This window comes from Antechinus flavipes, chromosome 5 (assembly GCF_016432865.1).
Source record: "Antechinus flavipes isolate AdamAnt ecotype Samford, QLD, Australia chromosome 5, AdamAnt_v2, whole genome shotgun sequence".
Classification (NCBI taxonomy): domain Eukaryota; kingdom Metazoa; phylum Chordata; class Mammalia; order Dasyuromorphia; family Dasyuridae; genus Antechinus; species Antechinus flavipes.
In genome coordinates this window covers 198,532,087-198,549,975 of record NC_067402.1, presented here as the reverse complement: position 1 = coordinate 198,549,975, position 17,889 = coordinate 198,532,087, and the positions used below count along the sequence as shown (strand labels likewise).

Here is a 17,889-nt window from a genome sequence, read left to right as displayed (position 1 = left end):
AAATTCTGAATTTTCCAATTTTTTTAAGCCAAAAAAAATCATTTTTGAACAATCTGCTTAAATAAAAATTGTCTCCTACATAGAAATGATCTGGGGCTGGTCAATAAAGTCAGTTAGTAAACATTTATTAGACACTATGTGGCAAGCACTGTGCTAAATGCTGAAGAAACAAAGACAGGCAAAAGACAGTCCTTAATCTCAAGGACTGAACTCTCAAGAAGTTCACAATCTAATGAGACAACATGCAAACAACTATGTACAAACAAGTTATATACAGGATAAATGAAAACTTATCAACCTGGAGAAGGCGCTAAAATTAAGGGAGACGGGGAAGAAATAGCAGGTAGAAGCTAGTGGGTCAAGTTTCTGTGGTCTTTTCTTTGTCAACTGTTCTGTCAAAATTAGGATGGGAACTGACAAACATAGAAAAGAAGCATTGAATCTCTGGTCTTCTGAGATTAACCAGGGTGTCAACCCATTAAAAAAGGGAACCTATTTATTTTAAAACCATATCTCTGAACCTGACTTGTCCTCATTTCCTGGTTTGCTACTGGATCCTTCACCTTTCAAATTTTAATGTTAACCTTCTCCTGAGTGAAAAACTGGCCTTTAGATGCTGTTTTTTTGTCTTGCTGACTCTCTCCCTCTGCTCATCTGATTTTGAATTCCCACTGAAAGCATTTCTCAGACAGTGACCATGCTTATTCCCTTGTCCAGCCCAGCAGAAGACAGTAGCTGCCTCTGTTTGCCATTCATTCATTCCATTTTTCTCCTCAATTATCGATGGCCCTGTCCTAGACATAGCAGAAATATTATATACATAATATTGGTTTTATATCTATTTGTATGTATATATACATACACAAGTGTATGTGTATATATGTACATTTATATGAATTTAAATATACTTACTTGGTACTCCAGACACCAGACGTAAGGGGCGTAGCACTCGGAAAGCCCTCAGAGCTTTTACATCAAATCCAGCCCCTTTTCCTCCTAATGCATTTGCCCCATCTGCTTTGGTTGCTTGTTCTAAAATTGCACTAAACAGCCTAGAAAAGAGAAAAAACAAAAAAGGATGCTCTAAGGGAAGTGGCAAATTGGATCTTTGGCACCCCAGAACTCACAATTCTTTTCTTTGATCTCTTTCAGGATGTGATGGTTCCCATGTCTTATTCCCCCCACATGTACCCTAGAAAGACCTAGAGCTCTATTCAAACTCTACTATTATTTCCCTTCTTTAACTCCTTTATTAAAAGCTGTTCTTAGATCTTTCATTCATACTAAATCACATTAAGGTTTAATTGACTGATAACAGCTTAAAGTTTTACCCTTATGAGAGGGATTTGCATTTCAACAGGGATCAGTCCTAAGCTAAAGGGATGAAACTCTGACATTTGAGGTATGGGGGAAGATTTCTTCATGTATCAGGGTTTTATCAACTGCCTAAAATAATAATTATTGTGGAATACAGCAAAGCTAATTGATCCAGCATAGGGATTTAAAGCCATGACCTGGGCCTTTTGCACAATTCTATAGATATTAAACCTAGTCCACTATTATGAAAATACACTGACTAGAGATCAGGAGGGATTGGGTACAGAACTGGACATTAAAAACAAAAACAAAAACAAAAACAACAACCCTTAAACTTTTTATTTTTGATAAAGATTAGTTAGGAGACATTTAATGTAACCACTTGACTAGGATGGTACAAGAACAGTCCTCCTTGGAGGCAGGGGAATGCAAAAGTCATTAGAAGATTTCTGGAAGACCACTCATGTATTAGGAGTCATGATCTGATTAATTTTATTCTCTTTATTTAATGAATGTTCCATTAAATAGGAAGTCTTGAGAACCCCAGAGCTATTAACTGATTCCTGATGAGATTTTCTTTATATTTGATTGAGATGGAGAATCTAGATTAGATTAGAATAAGGATTGCCCCTATTTAAGGATTATCTTTGTCTTATAATAGTACTTGTGAGCCCTTGTGAAAGAGGCTGAACAGGCTGATGGTTTCTTACCTTATAATAATAATATATAATTATTATATATGTAATTGTAAATTATATATATAATATGCAAACAGGGTGTGCTAGATATTCCCAGGCTCATAAGGTCTTCAAAACAAACAAACAACCTCCCACAAAACTGTGATATTTTAAAAATGTCATTTTGTTAATGTTTTAAAATTAATTTGAAAAAAAGTTGTTATCTTTGATCTTTTATGACTGAATTTTCAAAACATTTTGTTTAAAAATTTTTTTTAGATGTATGCTATGATGGAATATGCTGTGTATATCTATGCTTATTATCCTGAGTTTATGTGAGATCTGCTCAACTCTGGTCAAGTGATCACTGTTCTAAGAGTCTCTTTTTTGATATGGGAGTCACCAGTTTGCCATTATCTGTGAGACTTTGGTAAAATGGAGAAGAAAGGATAATAGTCTTGGAATGGATTCAAATGAATTCAAATATCTGGTTTGCCAGTTACTTATTAGGGAGCAAATAGTAAAGTCACTCAAAACTCTTAATCTACTCATCTGTAAAATGAAGGGATTAACCTGTGTGTTATATTTTAAGCACTTATGAATATTATTCTGAGACAGAATCTATAATAAACCTTACTGGTACACTAAAGTTGTCCGTGACACACACAAAAAATTAAGAACCTCTAGAGATGTTCACTCAAGAACTTTCAAATTCTAACATTCTGCTGTTCTATGACTTGCCGCTTTCTGGACTTCTGTTTCTCCAATTGAATAATACAGAGCATAGAACAGATAATTAAATTTAAGAAGCATCTGTTAATGAATGAACCTACTCTGTACCAGAAATTATGCTGGGTGCTGGAAATACAAAGACAAAAATGAAATTTGCCTTATCCTCTAGGTGTTTATATTTATTCCAGACAGAATGTAGGATGATGGTAAAAGGGTTAAGTTGAATTCTGAAGGCAGAGATGAAGAGGAAAATCATTCTAGAATAAGCAATAGCTATACAAAAAATGAGAGGAAGATGTTAGAACAGTTTGCACAGAGAGCATATATAGTAGCTGGAATCAGTCAATAAGCATTAATCAATTCGACACCTACTATGTGCCATGTAGAACTAAGCTCTGGGGATATAAATAAAGGCTAAAAACAGTTCCAGTTTTCAAGGAACTCACAGTCTCATGGGGAAGACAACATCCAAACAATTATACTATGTGTACAGACAATATATAAGTTGGCCATAATTTTAGAGAGAAGGGAATATATTGCATTAAGGAGGATAATAAAAGCCTCCTTATAAAAGGAAGCCATGGAGCCTAGGTGAGGAAGAAGAGGAGGAGAGCTTTCCAGGAGGGACAGTCAGTGAAAATGTCAAGAATCAGGAGATGGATTGTGTTCTTTGAGGAACAGCCAGGAGGCCAATGCCATTGGACCACAAAATCTAGTAAGGTCCTAGAAGATTGGAAAAGGAGAAGGAGGGCAGACTATAAAGGGCTTTGAACACCAAATGGGATTTTATATTACATGTGAAGAAACAGAAATGATTTGCTCATGGTCAAAAGTTGAAATTTCTACCAAATCTTTCAAGTTTAAACCCAGTGGCTCCTTTTTTTCTATATTGTATCACATTTTAGAACTGCTATCTTTTATATATATAACCATATACTCCATTATATGCCAAATAAATCTTCTGTCATATATTTATATATATAGCATATATATAAATATATGACAGAAGATTTATTTCTCTTCAGAGAAGCACGGAGTAGTTTTGTCATGCAAGAGCTTTGTTCTACAAAAGGATAGGTCTTAGAAGACTTGGTTGATCAAAAGGGTGTAACTTCCATATTGCAAGGGAGATTATTTGCTGCAAGAACCTTTGGAAAATTATTCTTTCTAGGTAAGTAGGCCTCTTTTGGGTTGTTGGTGCATCAGATTGGAAGAACTTTCCTCCTTAACTATGCTCTCCCTTCAGCACCCTCACATCCTCTTTTCCACCCTTCCTACCTCTTACATGGTAACCTTTCAAGAGTGAAGTAGCTCAGCTAAGAATATTCTACCATATGAACTAGAGGACTGATCACTCAGAGGACATTTCAAACTCCAATCTGCCTGTAGGAAGACACAAACTTTTAGATGAGTGCAGAACAAAAGAAAGAAAAAGAAGTGAGGAAGGACTCGACGAGCTTTTTTGTGTAGTTCTATAAAGGGGTACGGCAAAAAGGATATTTCTGTGGATGGGATGAGGAAAGCTCAGATTTTCCAGATAAAAGAGACTTGTCTACAGTTAAGATAATGTCATTTCTATTCTAGATGCAGGTTTTGAAGAACAAATCAAAGTAGAGAGTGTGACATCAGCAGGAAAAAGATCAAGGATCTTAATAAAGAACTAATTGGTCAAGAGTCTATGAGAGACTACAGTAGTGTCAATAGCCAATTTTTTTTTTAAGATCTAGGAGGGCTGAATGTTTAAAGTATGATGACTCTGAAGTTGTCTTTCTATAATATTTTCATTGGATCAGCTATTCTAGTGGTAGACCCCAAATAGGCTCCATAAGCTTCTTGCACTATGGGCATTTGGGGGCTTTAGCTTTACTCAGTGGGAAATGACCACACCCATGCCTTGGATATAATCCTGCTTCACATAATCCCATTGAAAAGAACAAAAATCACATTGCATAAAATCATTTACTGATAGTTGGAAGAGAAATTAGAGAGGTTACCTATTCTAACTCTCTCATTTTACAGTTGAGAAATTGAAACTCAGAGAGTTTAAGTGAGTTGTCTAGGATCATATAGTAAATAAATGCTAGAAAGAGAATCTGAACTCAGATCCTGATTCCAACTCCAATGGTCATAATATTGTCCCATGATGTTTTGCAAATGAGAAAGTGCCTATCTCAACGTAAGACAATGATTCCTAGCTAAGAGCAATAGCAATACTCTCCCACTGGACTGAGCTAAAAGGCAAATTCTATCCTGAGTTTCTTAGTGATGTCTTTTCTATGTTCTATCTCGTCACCTAGAATTGGGTCATGCACTGTGGGAGCAGTCAATCAATTTTAACTGAATTAAATCAGCAAAGAAAGAAATGAAGGTACTCAGCCAGAAAGAAAAAAATGAACCCTTGTATGTCACCCCTGACCTTCTATTAGTCCCAGCAGCAGCCATTCATCCGAGGACTGCAATTGATAGTCTCCCTCCTGAAATTTATTTTTTATGATTGTGGAAAAGCTGGACAGAAAACTGAGCCCTGGGGAAGGTGCTGAACTGATAGCATTTGGGATCATTTGTAGATTTTTCAAAGATCCTTTTTCATATACAAATTGAAAGAAATAGCAGAATCTTCTAGACTCTGGTGTTTTACTTCTCCATCCCTTGAGATTTTTTCCTTTAAGATTCAAATGTTATTTGTTCCATAAAGTGTTTGTTTTATCCCAAGGTGAAAGTAATCTTCAATAGATAATTCAGCCATTTTTTTAGTAGTGGCCAATTCTTTATGATTCTAATTAGAGTTTTCTTGGCAAAGATACTGCAGTGGTTTGCCATTTCCTACTCCTGCTCATTTTTACAGATGATAAAACTGAGTCAAACAGGATTAAGTGACTTGCCCTGTTTCATACAGATAGTAAGTGCCTGAGATCAGACCTGAATTCATGAAAATGAGTCTTTCTGATTCTAAGCCCTGTGCTCTATCCATGTGGCCACCTGGTGATCTTGCCTTTCTTTAATTTTTAACAGCACTTTGGCACTGTCAAAGTATTTCACTCTCCTTTGTATCATGGTTATTTGTATTTCATGGCTCTTTCACCTCCATTAGATCATGAGCTCCTTTGCAGAAGAGTTCCTGTGATGTCTATCTGTGCCTTGCACATGATTAACATTTAACGAATGTTTGTTGAAGGAATACACAAGGTAATGAATGAATTTCAGAGTTCTCTGGAGCCAGGTCTAACACTGATGGAACAACTAGCTTCTTTTTGATCGGGACAGTTCTAATGTCCACTCAAAGTCATTCCTTAGCAAAGATAGAAAACAAAAATTAGAGTCCATCCCCTTTCAGCTGAGGAACAAATAAAACATCCAGAATAAAAGGAGTTCACTTCAAAATGATGTCAATTAGCATATGTATGGATTCCTGTAACATGAACAGCTACAAATGAAACCGAGAAATACATGGGAGTTTGCTCCTCACTTTGATCTTAGTTTTTAGTGATGCTACAAAAGTATTTTGGAGAAAAGTCCTAGTGACATCTATTTTTCAGTCTTTGACATTATTTCTTCATGTCTTATAGAGTCATTAGCTTTGACTTGTCCAATTCTAATTTTTAAGAAGTTATTTTCTCCAGCATTTTTTGTGCCTTTCACCAAGCTGTTAATTCTTTTTCATAATTTCTCCCATAGCTCTCCTTTCTTTCTATAACTTTTCTTCTACCAGTCTTATTGATTTTTACTTTTAAAAAAATTCCTTTCTTTAGCTCTTGTAGGAATTCTTTTGGGTTTGTGTCTGATCTGAACTTTTTCTTTAGATGCTTTATTGTAGATATTTTCAAGCTATTGTCTTCTTTTGAATTTGTATCTTGACCTTTCCTGTCATAGGAGCTTTTTGTGGTCAGGTTTGTTTGTTTTGATTCATTTCCCAGTTTTTTCTTCACTTTAGACTGTTACTTTCCCTTTGCTTTCTCCTGAGGGGATTGGCCAGCCTGGGATTGTGTTCAATGTGACAGTCCATAGATTTTCAGTGTATTCAAGATGGCATGATGTGGAGAGAGGTCTTTGCCTGGTCTGGAGGCCCTGGTGTCTCCATCCCTGGAGCAGCAATCTGGAATTGGGTAATAGCCTATGGAGCTGCCAAATGGCACTTAATTCTGTACCCATGCATGGTTCCCTGGAATTTCTGACCAGGTGTTCAATCTCTTTACCATTTCTGTGTCTTCTCTTTCTAGCAGATTTTTATCTTTTTAAGATGCCTTGGGCTGTAAAAATGGCTCACTGTGACTTTTTGTTGGCTTTTCTGCCCAGAATTTGATGTTCTTTAATAGAAGCTTTAGAGGAAGTTTGCTATCATCCAGACTTTGCCCTCTTCAAGTGCCACTTCTGTCTGTCTATCTTTCTTCTCTCTTTCTTTCTCTCACCCTCTCTCTGTTTGTCTCTCTTTCAGTCTGTCTGTCTGTCTGTCTCTGTTTCTCAGTATCTCTCTCTCTCTCTCTCTCTCTCTCTCTCTCTCTCTCTCTCTCTCTCTCTCTCTCTCTCTTTCTCTCTCTCTCTCTCTCCCACACACATATCTCCCTAGGCAAAGATCACTTAACCTTTCAAAGCTCTAGTCTACTCAACTTGCTAAGATGTTAAATTGCAGAAAAGGTGCTGATCTGTATTGGTGTTTTGGTAGGAAGAGTTTCCTTTCCTGGGCATTCTCTAAATTGATGAGGTCACAGATCCAATAAAATAAAATAAAATAATGGTGGCTCACATTTATATAGCACTTTAAAATTTATGAAGCATTTTCTATTCAACAGTTCAATGAAGTAGGCAGGGATGGTTTTTCTATTTCTATTCTATAGGTGAAAAAGCTGAGACAGAGAAGTTTGAGTGAATTTTCCAGCATTACATAGCTAGTGTCATAACCTGTCTTGGAGGATAATTATTAAGAAAGCACTTTATATTTCTTAAAATATTATAAAAATGTAAATTATATATTTCTGGACTCAAGCCCTGGGCTTCTAACTTTAAGGTCTCAAAACAGGATGTTGAAGGATTCTTTTGCAAGGCAAATTACCAGTATCAAAATTCATCCAGAGGAAAGGTCAAGAACCTCAAATGAAATAAGGGAAAAAAAAAAAAAAGAGGACTGAAGGAGGACTAGAATCACTAGTTCTCAAACTCTATTATAAAATAACAATCAAAAATATTTAAAACTGGTTAAAAATATGGAAGTTGATCAATGGAACAGATTAGATAAGCAAGATCCAGAATAAGCAAACACGGTAGCTTAATGTTTGATAAATCCAAGAATACTAATTACTGGAATAAGAATCTCCATTTGACAAAAACTCTTGCAGAAACTGAAAAGAAGGTTAACAGAAATTAGGTTTAGACTAATCTCTCATAGCATATACCATAAACAGTTCCAAATGGTTATATGTCTTAAATATAAAAGATTATGAGAGAGATGGAGACAGAGAGATAGAATATATATATATATATATGTATATATATATATGTGTATATATATATATATACATATATATATATAGACAGAGAGAGAGAGAGAGAGAGAGAGAGAGAGCAATAGAAGAAGATATTTTGCATGATTATTGATTATTATAGAGGGAGAAATTTTAATGGGATAGAGGTGACCCTACAAATTGAAAGGGATAATTGCACTGTACAGCTAAAAAGATTTTGCATAAACAAAATCAAAGAAGCCAGAATTAGAAGCAATTAATTGGGAAAAAAATCTCTGCAGCAAATATGTCTGATAAAGCCCTGACATGCAAAATATATAGGGTTTTGAAGTAGATATATAAGAATAAGAGCTAATCCCTAATACATAAGATGTCAAAGGATATGAATAGGCAGTTTCAAAAGGCATAAAATCAATAAAGTACTATAAGAATATTCTCCAGATCATGAACAAAAAGAGGAATGCAAATAAAAACAACTATGAAGTTTCAACTCATATCCATCAGATTCCAAATATGATAAAAGACAAAAATAGTAAATTTCAGAGGAGATGTGGGAAGACAGGCACACTAATGTAGTATATTCATTTGGTATATTTTCTTAAAGCATATGGTGGGTTTTCTTTAACAATCTGTACTGAAGTGGGACAGGGCATATTGGGGAACATGTGCTTGGTCTACATTTATGAACATTTTCCTTTTTTTTTTGTCTGGCAGTGATGATAGAGACCTGAATTTGAATCTTACTTCTGATACTCTAGTTATAGGACCTCTGGCAAGCTACCACTTAATTTATCTGAGGCTGTTTCCTTATCTGCAAAGTGGAGATCCTATTACACTACTTAATTCACAGAACTGGTGCAAATAGAAAATGAATATTATTATATGTGATGTGCTTGATAAACTTTAAAGGATATATTAATACTAGCTATTATTTTCCTTTGATTCCCTCTTTGCTCAAATGCTTCTAGATTCTTTTTCCCCCTTGAGAACCACAGTGCAAATGTGGTTGTGCTCTTATGATGCTCTTATTTTGGGATCTATGAACATTTTAATATAATTAGTTTCCTTTATAGTTTTATGCGTTTTATGCATTCAAATCATTAGTCTGAGGATTTCATGAGAATAAATAGATTACCAAAAATATCTAATATAATGCAAAAAATAAATAAATCCATGGTTTAGAGGAAACCACTTATGTACATAATTTGAAAATGGATTTAATAACTGTGTACAAATAATTCATGCTTGATTCATCTACACACTATAGGTTCCCACATATTAGCAAGTATGTGCAGGTATGTAGACTGACAAGACTATAATAACTCAATTTTAGCAATTTAAGATTTACAAACTACTTTCTTTACAAAGTATTTTCCTCACAGTAACCTTATGGGATATGTAATATGAATATGAATATTATCACCGCCTTTTTTTTTGATAAGGCAATTGGGATCAAGTGATGTGCCCAAGTGATTTCTTTTGAGCGTTATTTTTACTCAGAAACCCAATGTAGTAGCAGACCAGTCAAAAAGAAACAGGAGAAGGGAGAGAGAAGGAAAAGAAAAAGGTAGGGGTGTGTATGTGTATGTGTGTGTGTGTGGGGGGGAGTTACTTACCCTACTACCACAATTATAAAATCTAGTAAATTCCAGCCATTGCGGAGGTAAGCATTGGGGTGAAAGAGAAGTCCATATGCTATTACTTTTAAAAATGCTTCCACTGTAAAAATGATGAGAAAGAGATATTCCACTCGTTCCTGGAGAAAAGGAAACAAAAAGGAGAAAGAAAAACATTAATTTGGAGTCTTGTAAAATATTGAACCAGCAACAGCCATTTATACAGTATGCATCTGCTTATATGAGTGTTTGTATACATATATTATTTAACATTTTCACACAAGTATCTTTCCTATTTTATAGATCATAAAATTGAAACTCGGAGAGGTTTACAATGACTTGCCCAGAGTCATACAGCTAGGAAGGATAGGATTCAGGATTTGAATACAGGTCTATTATCTTTGAGTCTAGTGTTCTTTCTCATACATCAGAGGTACCTCAGAGTTGAAATTTTGCTCAGATCCTAGGAAAGGCATCAACTTAATAGACAGCAAGAATTTGGTGGTAGGACCTGTTCTACTCACCACCCACTATGTGTTATGGCTTGAGAGACTTCTTGGCACAAATGTTTGACCTAATTATCAACCCTACTCCAGGATCATGGATTCAGAGTTTGAAGGAACCTTGGAAATCATCTTGTTCCATATACTCATTTTACAGATGAAGGAAACTGAGATCTGGAGAGGTTAAATGGCTTGGCCAAGGTCATGTAGCTAGTAAGTGGCAAAGCTAAGACTTGGATCCAGATTCCCTAACTTTAGCACTCTTATCTATTCTGCCTCTCTATGGCCTCTTGAGCTATTTTACAACTTTCTTTCTTTGGTTCTTAAGGAGGCTTTCCTTTCCTCTACAATCCCCCGAAAAAAATACAAGTATTAAGATAAGGTGATTAGATCATGCCTTCGGGACTACTTGAATTAGTTATCAGTGAACACTTTATAGAGGATTATTGACACTCAATTGAGAGCAAGATATCGAAGGAAGAAAGTACAGGCTAAAATTTAGACTCAAGGAATCCTTAATTTTTTGATGGTTTCATGACCCATTTGGCTGCCTACAGATGCTCATATACCCCTTCTCAGAATGTTTTTAAATACACAAAACACACAGTATTACCAAGAAAACCAAAAGTTAATAAAAGATAAAGATGTAATTTTTTTCCCTTTTGATGTTCATGGACTCCCTACAATTTTATATTTAGAGGCTTAAGACCCTTGTCCAAGGTGAGAACAGAAGTAGTGATATATCCAGGAGGGAGAAAAGGTAACAATGAAGAAGAGAGAGAGGATGCCAAAAACTCCACTTATTTCATTTCTGCCAAGGTCTTCAAGGATATTTACATATTTTATACATATGATAGATCTAAAAAACATCTAAAGATAATTTGAGAAATATAAAATCATGAATGAGAGCAGGTATCCTGCTTGGCTAACTAAATTGACTTAGAAATTTAAAATTTCAATGTCCAAAGGGTCAAGGACTTTTGGTTAAGTTTTATGGGATGGGCAATCCTTCCTGGGTAGAGAATGAAAGAGTAAGGAGAAATATTGGAAAAATCCAGCCTCCATGAGTGGGGTCTAAGTATATATGCCTTTTTTCTCTTTGCCACCATCTGAGAAGGGCCTTCTTTTTAAAAAAAAAAAAAATACAGTCTGTGTCACTGGAAGCCCATACTTAAAAAAGCACAAAGTCTTTGGCTCAATTAGTGTAAAAAGTCTATTGGCTTATTCACTTGTTTCTCTCACAGCTCTTAATTGCCTTTCCCCAATCTCTTTCTCTTAATACAGAGGCTTAATGGCCCTCACTCCTTATTTGCTACCATGACATCTTCATGCATCATTGCCTCCTGAATGAGGAACCTTATCCTGTCTCTGTGCTATAGCCCAAAATGTCAGTTTGTCCTGAATTTTTGATGTTGCTCTCTTCTGCATTACCCTGCCACCTGCCCACAGGAACTTAATCATGATGTCCAGGGAAAGCCACATGGAGGTGGAACCCAGGAGCTGCATCCACCCACCACAGCCCAGTCAGGGAGGAGGGAGATCAGGGATGTCCATCTCATTCTAAGAACACTCTGTGAGGACATCTCTCTCATTGCCTCATTTTTATCACTCTTTCTTTCCCTGGACATAATACTAGGATTTAATGTATTAGAGAGTCAGAATATAGGGCATTAGAGAGAGGGTACTTAGGGTTAGGATCATAACCACTTATTATATCTCTCTTTTAAGAAGTTAGTTCTTGTACATGGCAACATCAAGATTATATGATGATCAATTCTGATGGAAGTAGCTCTTTTCAACAATAAGATGATTCAAAAAAAATTATTCAAGCCACTTCTAATGATCTTGTGATGAAGAGAGCCATCTGCACCCAAAGAGAGGACTGTGGGAACTGAATATGGATCACAACATAGCATTTTCACTCTTTTTGTTGTGGTTTGCTTAAATTTTATTTTCTTTCTCATTTTTTTCCCTTTTTGATCTGATTTTTCTTATGTAGCAATATAATTGTATAAATATGTATGCCTATATTGGATTTCGATATATTTTTACCATGTTTAATATATATTGGATTACTTGCCATCAAAGGCAAGGGGGTGGGAGGAAGGGGGGGAAATTGGAACACAGGAGTTAATGTTGAAAATTCATTTTTGCATATGTTTTGAAAATAAAAACTTCAATAAAACAAATTAACAGGTTAAAAAAAGAAGTTAATTTTTTTCAGTGAATAAAAATATTTTTTTTTCTCTCTCCATTTCTGTCTCCCATATGGGAGGGGGGAACCAACCAAAAACAAAAGCCCTGTAACAAATATTTGTAGTCAAACAAAATAAAGATCTTCTCTGGAGTGAAGCAAGGTTGCCCACTATCACCATTATTATTCAATATTGTATTAGAAACACTAGCCTCTGCAATAAGAGTCGAGAAAGAGATTAAAGGAATTAGAGTAGGCAATGAGGAAACCAAACTATCACTCTTTGCAGATGATATGATGGTATACCTAGAGAACCCCAGAGATTCTGCTAAAAAGCTATTAGAAATAATTCATAATTTTAGCAAAGTAGCAGGATACAAAATAAATCCCCATAAATCCTCAGCATTTTTATACACCACCAACAAAATCCAAGAACAAGAGATACAAAGAGAAATTCAAAATAACTGTTGATAGCATAAAATATTTGGGAATCTATCTACCAAAGGAAAGTCAGGAATTATTTGAGCAAAATTACAAAAAAGTTTCCACACAAATAAAGTCAGACTTAAATAATTGGAAAAATATTAAGTGCTCTTGGATAGGCCGAGCAAATATAAGAAAGATGACAATACTCCCTAAACTAATCTATCTATTTAGTGCTATACCAATCAGACTTCCAAGAAAATATTTTAATGACTTAGAAAAAATAACAACAAAATTCATATAGAACAATAAAAAGTCGAGAATCTCAAGGGAATTAATGAAAAAAAATCAAATGAAGGTGGCCTAGCTGTACCTGATCTAAAATTATATTATAAAGCAGCAGTCACTAAAACCATTTGGTATTGGCTAAGAAATAGATTAGTTGATCAGTGGAAAAGGTTAGGTTCACAAGACAGAATAGTCAACTATAGCAATCTAGTGTTTGACAAACCCAAAGAATCTAACTTTTGGGATAAGATTTCATTATTTGATAAAAACTGCTGGGATAACTGGAAATTAGTATGGCAGAAATTAGGCAAGGACCCACACTTAACACCATATACCAAGATAAGATCAAAATGGGTCCATGATCTAGGCATAAAGAACGAGATTATAAATAAATTAGAGGAATATAGGATAGTTTATCTCTCAGACTTGTGGAGGAGAAAGAAATTTGTGACCAAAGATGAACTAGAGACCATTACTGATCACAAAATAGAAAATTTTGATTACATCAAATTAAAAAGCCTTTGTACAAATAAAACTAATGCAAACAAGATTAGTAGGGAAGCAACAAACTGGGAAAACATCTTTACAATTAAAGGTTCTGATAAAGGTCTCATTTCCAAAATATATAGAGAACTGACTCAAATTTATAAAAAATCAAGCTATTCTCCAATTGATAAATGGTCAAAGGATATGAACAGACAATTTTCAGATGATGAAATTGAAACTATTACCACTCACATGAAAGAGTGTTCCAAATCACTATTGATCAGAGAAATGCAAATTAAGACAACTCTGAGATATCACTACACACCTGTCAGATTGGCTAAGATGACAGGAAAAAATAATGATGAATGTTGGAGGGGATGCGGGAAAACTGGGACACTGATGCATTGTTGGTGGAGTTGTGAACGAATCCAACCATTCTGGAGAGCAATCTGGAATTATGCCCAAAAAGTTATCAAACTGTGCATACCCTTTGATTCAGCAGTGTTTCTATTGGGCTTATACCCCAAAGAGATACTAAAAAAAGGAAAGGGACCTGTATGTGCCAAAATGTTGGTAGCAGCCCTGTTTGTAGTGGCTAGAAACTGGAAAATGAATGGATGCCCATCAATTGGAGAATGGCTGGGTAAATTGTGGTATATGAATGTTATGGAATATTATTGTTCTGTAAGAAATGACCAACAGGATGAATACAGAGAGGCTTGGAGAGACCTACACGGACTGATGCTAAGTGAGATGAGCAGAACCAGGAGATCATTATACACTTCAACAATGATATTGTATGAGGATGTATTCTGATGGAAGTGGATTTCTATGACAAAGAGACCTGAGTTCCAATGGATAAATGTTGGACAGAAACAGCTACACCCAAAGAAGGAACACTGGGAAACGAATGTGAACTAGTTGCATTTTTGATTTTCTTCCCGAGTTATTTTTACCTTCTGAATCCAATTCTCCCTGTGCAACAGGAGAACTGTTTGGTTTTGCAAATATGTATTATATCTAGGATATACTGCAACATATTTAACATATATAGGACTGCTTGCCATCTTGGGGGGGGTGGAGGGAGGGAGGGGAAAAAACGAAACATAAGCGAGTGCAAGGGATAATGTTGTAAAAAATTACCCTGGCATGGATTCTGTCAATACAAAGTTATTATTAAATAAAATAAAATAAAAAAAATAATAAAATAAAAAAACAAAACAAAACAAAAAACAAAATAAAGATCTTCACTGGCCACCCAGTAAATATTTATTAAGCTCCTCATAAATGTTGAAGATACAAAGAATGGTAAAAGACAACCCTTGTTCTCAAGGAGCTCATAACTTAATAGGAGAGACAATATGCAAAGAGCTATATACAAACAAACTACATACAGGATAAGTTATGTTCACTATATTTGATCCCATATTGCCATTTTAATGGTAGGATGATAGTATCCGTTGATGGATACATTCCAGGGATTGATATCCCTTCTGTGGAGTGTCCTACTCATTTTATTTGAGTAAATCCTGATTAAAATGGCCAGCTGAAGGGAAAGAAGTGTCGCAGAGGGACAACATTTAGCCAAATGTAGGTATGCAAACATAGAGAGTATACAATTGTGTGGTCTCCGAACCCTACACTGTTAGTAAGTGCACAGATAAACAATGCTATTGGAGTATGTGGGGATTCTACAAAAGCTTGGGATCTGGCAATTTAAGTACACAAAGGGCAACATGGCCAGTAGTATGGGGCTAGCTACATTCCATTATAGCTTTAGGAAACTGATAAAAATCTACATGGAATAGTGTCGGAGTTTCATTGATGTTGGTAGAAATGTGTTGTATGGGGAGGAGAGATAAAACTTCAATGGATATTTCAGATATGTTAAATTCCCCAGATTCATTCCAATTCAATTAAATACACATTTAAGTCTTTACTCTGTGGAGGTTTTAGGGAAGTAACAAAGTCAATGAAAACATAGATCTTACTTTTATAGAATTAACATTCTTGTAAGGGAATAGGCTATGAATACAAATGGCTGTAACATATACCCCATTCAGCCCAAACACAGCTCAACAGTTTTCACCTTATGTAATGAGCTCTTACATAATGGCAAATTGTCTGTGTATCCACAGTATTTGCTTTGCAACCTTATCTTTTTCCTGGACATCAGGAGCTCCAAATCCTATTCTTATTTGTGAAAGAGATGATATGTGGATTTAAGACATGGGGGTAGGATTGAGTCAATGCCTGATGAAAAATGTGATCTATCCATGCAATTTAGGTCAAAGTAGCTGCTGATCTTTTCTCTTTTGGCCATTCTCAATTGTTTAGGAATATCTTTAATCCTCATGAATATCTCCTATTGAAAAGTTCACTTTTATCATGGGAATTTGGTTAGAAATTCTGGCACTGGGAGCAGAATCAGAGGACTTTAGATTTGGAAGGGAGCTTACAGATTTCTTAGCTCTTGGAATAATTTTATTTTCAAAACTGAAAGCTTGATGAGGGCCATCACACTTTTAATCCTCGGCATAGCCCAGATGGGAAACTAGATCTTGTGAGTCTAAGGGCAAGTTCTTTTCTAATTACTTCCACCTTATTTCCTGGTGAAACATATAAAAAATTATCATTACCTCTTCATATTTAAGGGTATATAAGGATATTCATTCCCTAAGGGGAAGAAAGCCTCAAGGCCTTAGGTGAAACAGGGCATTTCAAACCAAACAAAAGGAGTCCTAGACAACATGTTTAGGAAGGAAGTTATGTTCTGTCAGTGCATCAAATAATCTAGGTTTCCTGTGTGAACAAGCTGACCCTATGGTGCAGATAACCACTAATAACTTTGACCTTGGAAGCCAGAGGAGTTTGTGTGTCATGCTCCAGATAAATAGGAAAACAGCATTGTTGACTCTGGTCCCTTGCCAACATGTGTCATGTTGCAGAGAGATTTACACAAAATTAGAGAATAACAACAGGGTAAATTTTTTTTAAAGCTAACATTCGCTTTTAGAACCATCTAATATTTTCTCCAGGCCACTGCTTTTCAGATATATATTAGGAAAAATTGGGATCTTTACATTTTCCATATCTGGCATTATACTGATAGACAAGGGAAGTAGGATCAAGCAATCAATAAGCATTTATTAAGTGGCTAGTATATGCCAGACATAGTGACTCAGAATATAAAAATCCAAGTCAAGCCATCTCTGCCCTCAAGGAATTTCCAGTCTAGCCTGAAAAGGCAACATACGGAGGGTCCAAAATAAATAAAATATAATTGAGGGGCCTTGGAGGCTGAGGGATCAGGAAAATCTTCATGTAAAAGCTGGCCTGAATCTTGAAGGAAACTAATGATTTTAAGAGATGGAGGTCGAGAAACCTAGGAGAAAGCGAGAGAAAAGATGGCCAGAGATGGAAAATGCAGGGCTGTGAATGAAGAGCAATATGGATCAAGACTCTAAGGGCAGGTTGAAGCAAAGTTGCAAATGATTTTTCATGTAAAGCAGAGGAATTTATCTGACCTTTGAGGTAATGGGGGACCAGTGGAGTTTATTGAGTAGGGCAGTGCCATGGTCAGATCCATGCCTTAAGAGAATTTTGGTAGCAATTACAACAGGTAAATATAAGTGACTAACAGGAAAAAGAGGAATTCCCATCTGTGGTCACCTTCTCGACCTCATTTTATTCTGCTTCATGTGTTTTGTGCTCTCAGTAGCCTGTACTACTTTCTACCCCAAAGCAAATACTGCAGTTTTGCCTGTGACTTGATTAATACTCTCTCTTTATGTCTGGAACATCCTCTTGCTTACTCTTTGCCTGCTGAATTTCTACCTACCCCCACCTCCATTCTCTTAAAGCCCATGTACCACCTCCTTTGCAAAGTCTTCCTTAATTCAGTTGATAATGACCTTCACCTTCAGATCTTACATTATACTTGCTTTTATACTTTTAAAATATACTTATCATGTAAATGTTTATTGACTGACTGGCTGACTGTATCATGTCACACATGACAATGTCTTAACTCCCAACTAGATTGCTAGCTCTGAGGGGGCTGAGATTTTACCTGGCTAAACTTGGCATCTCACCCAGAATTATAATGCTCTGCAAACAGCAGGTTTTTGATGGTTGTTTGCTTAAAGCCTAAGGCAAGAGAAGTAAATCAGTAGGAAAAACAAGCCATTCTGTTCA

The 17,889-nt window shown here is 35.7% G+C and overlaps 1 protein-coding gene across 1 annotated transcript in view; it reads right to left on the bottom strand.

Moving 5' to 3' along the window:
* The window catches only part of CACNA1C (calcium voltage-gated channel subunit alpha1 C), an 808,853-nt gene that overhangs the window by 335,940 nt on the left and 455,024 nt on the right, over positions 1–17,889 (bottom strand). The window contains exons 4-5 of the mRNA XM_052001637.1: positions 9,799–9,938; positions 913–1,052 (exon numbers count right to left, since the gene is read on the bottom strand). Coding sequence (XP_051857597.1) covers positions 913–1,052; positions 9,799–9,938 — 280 coding nt within the window. The remainder of the gene's footprint in view (positions 1–912; positions 1,053–9,798; positions 9,939–17,889) is intronic.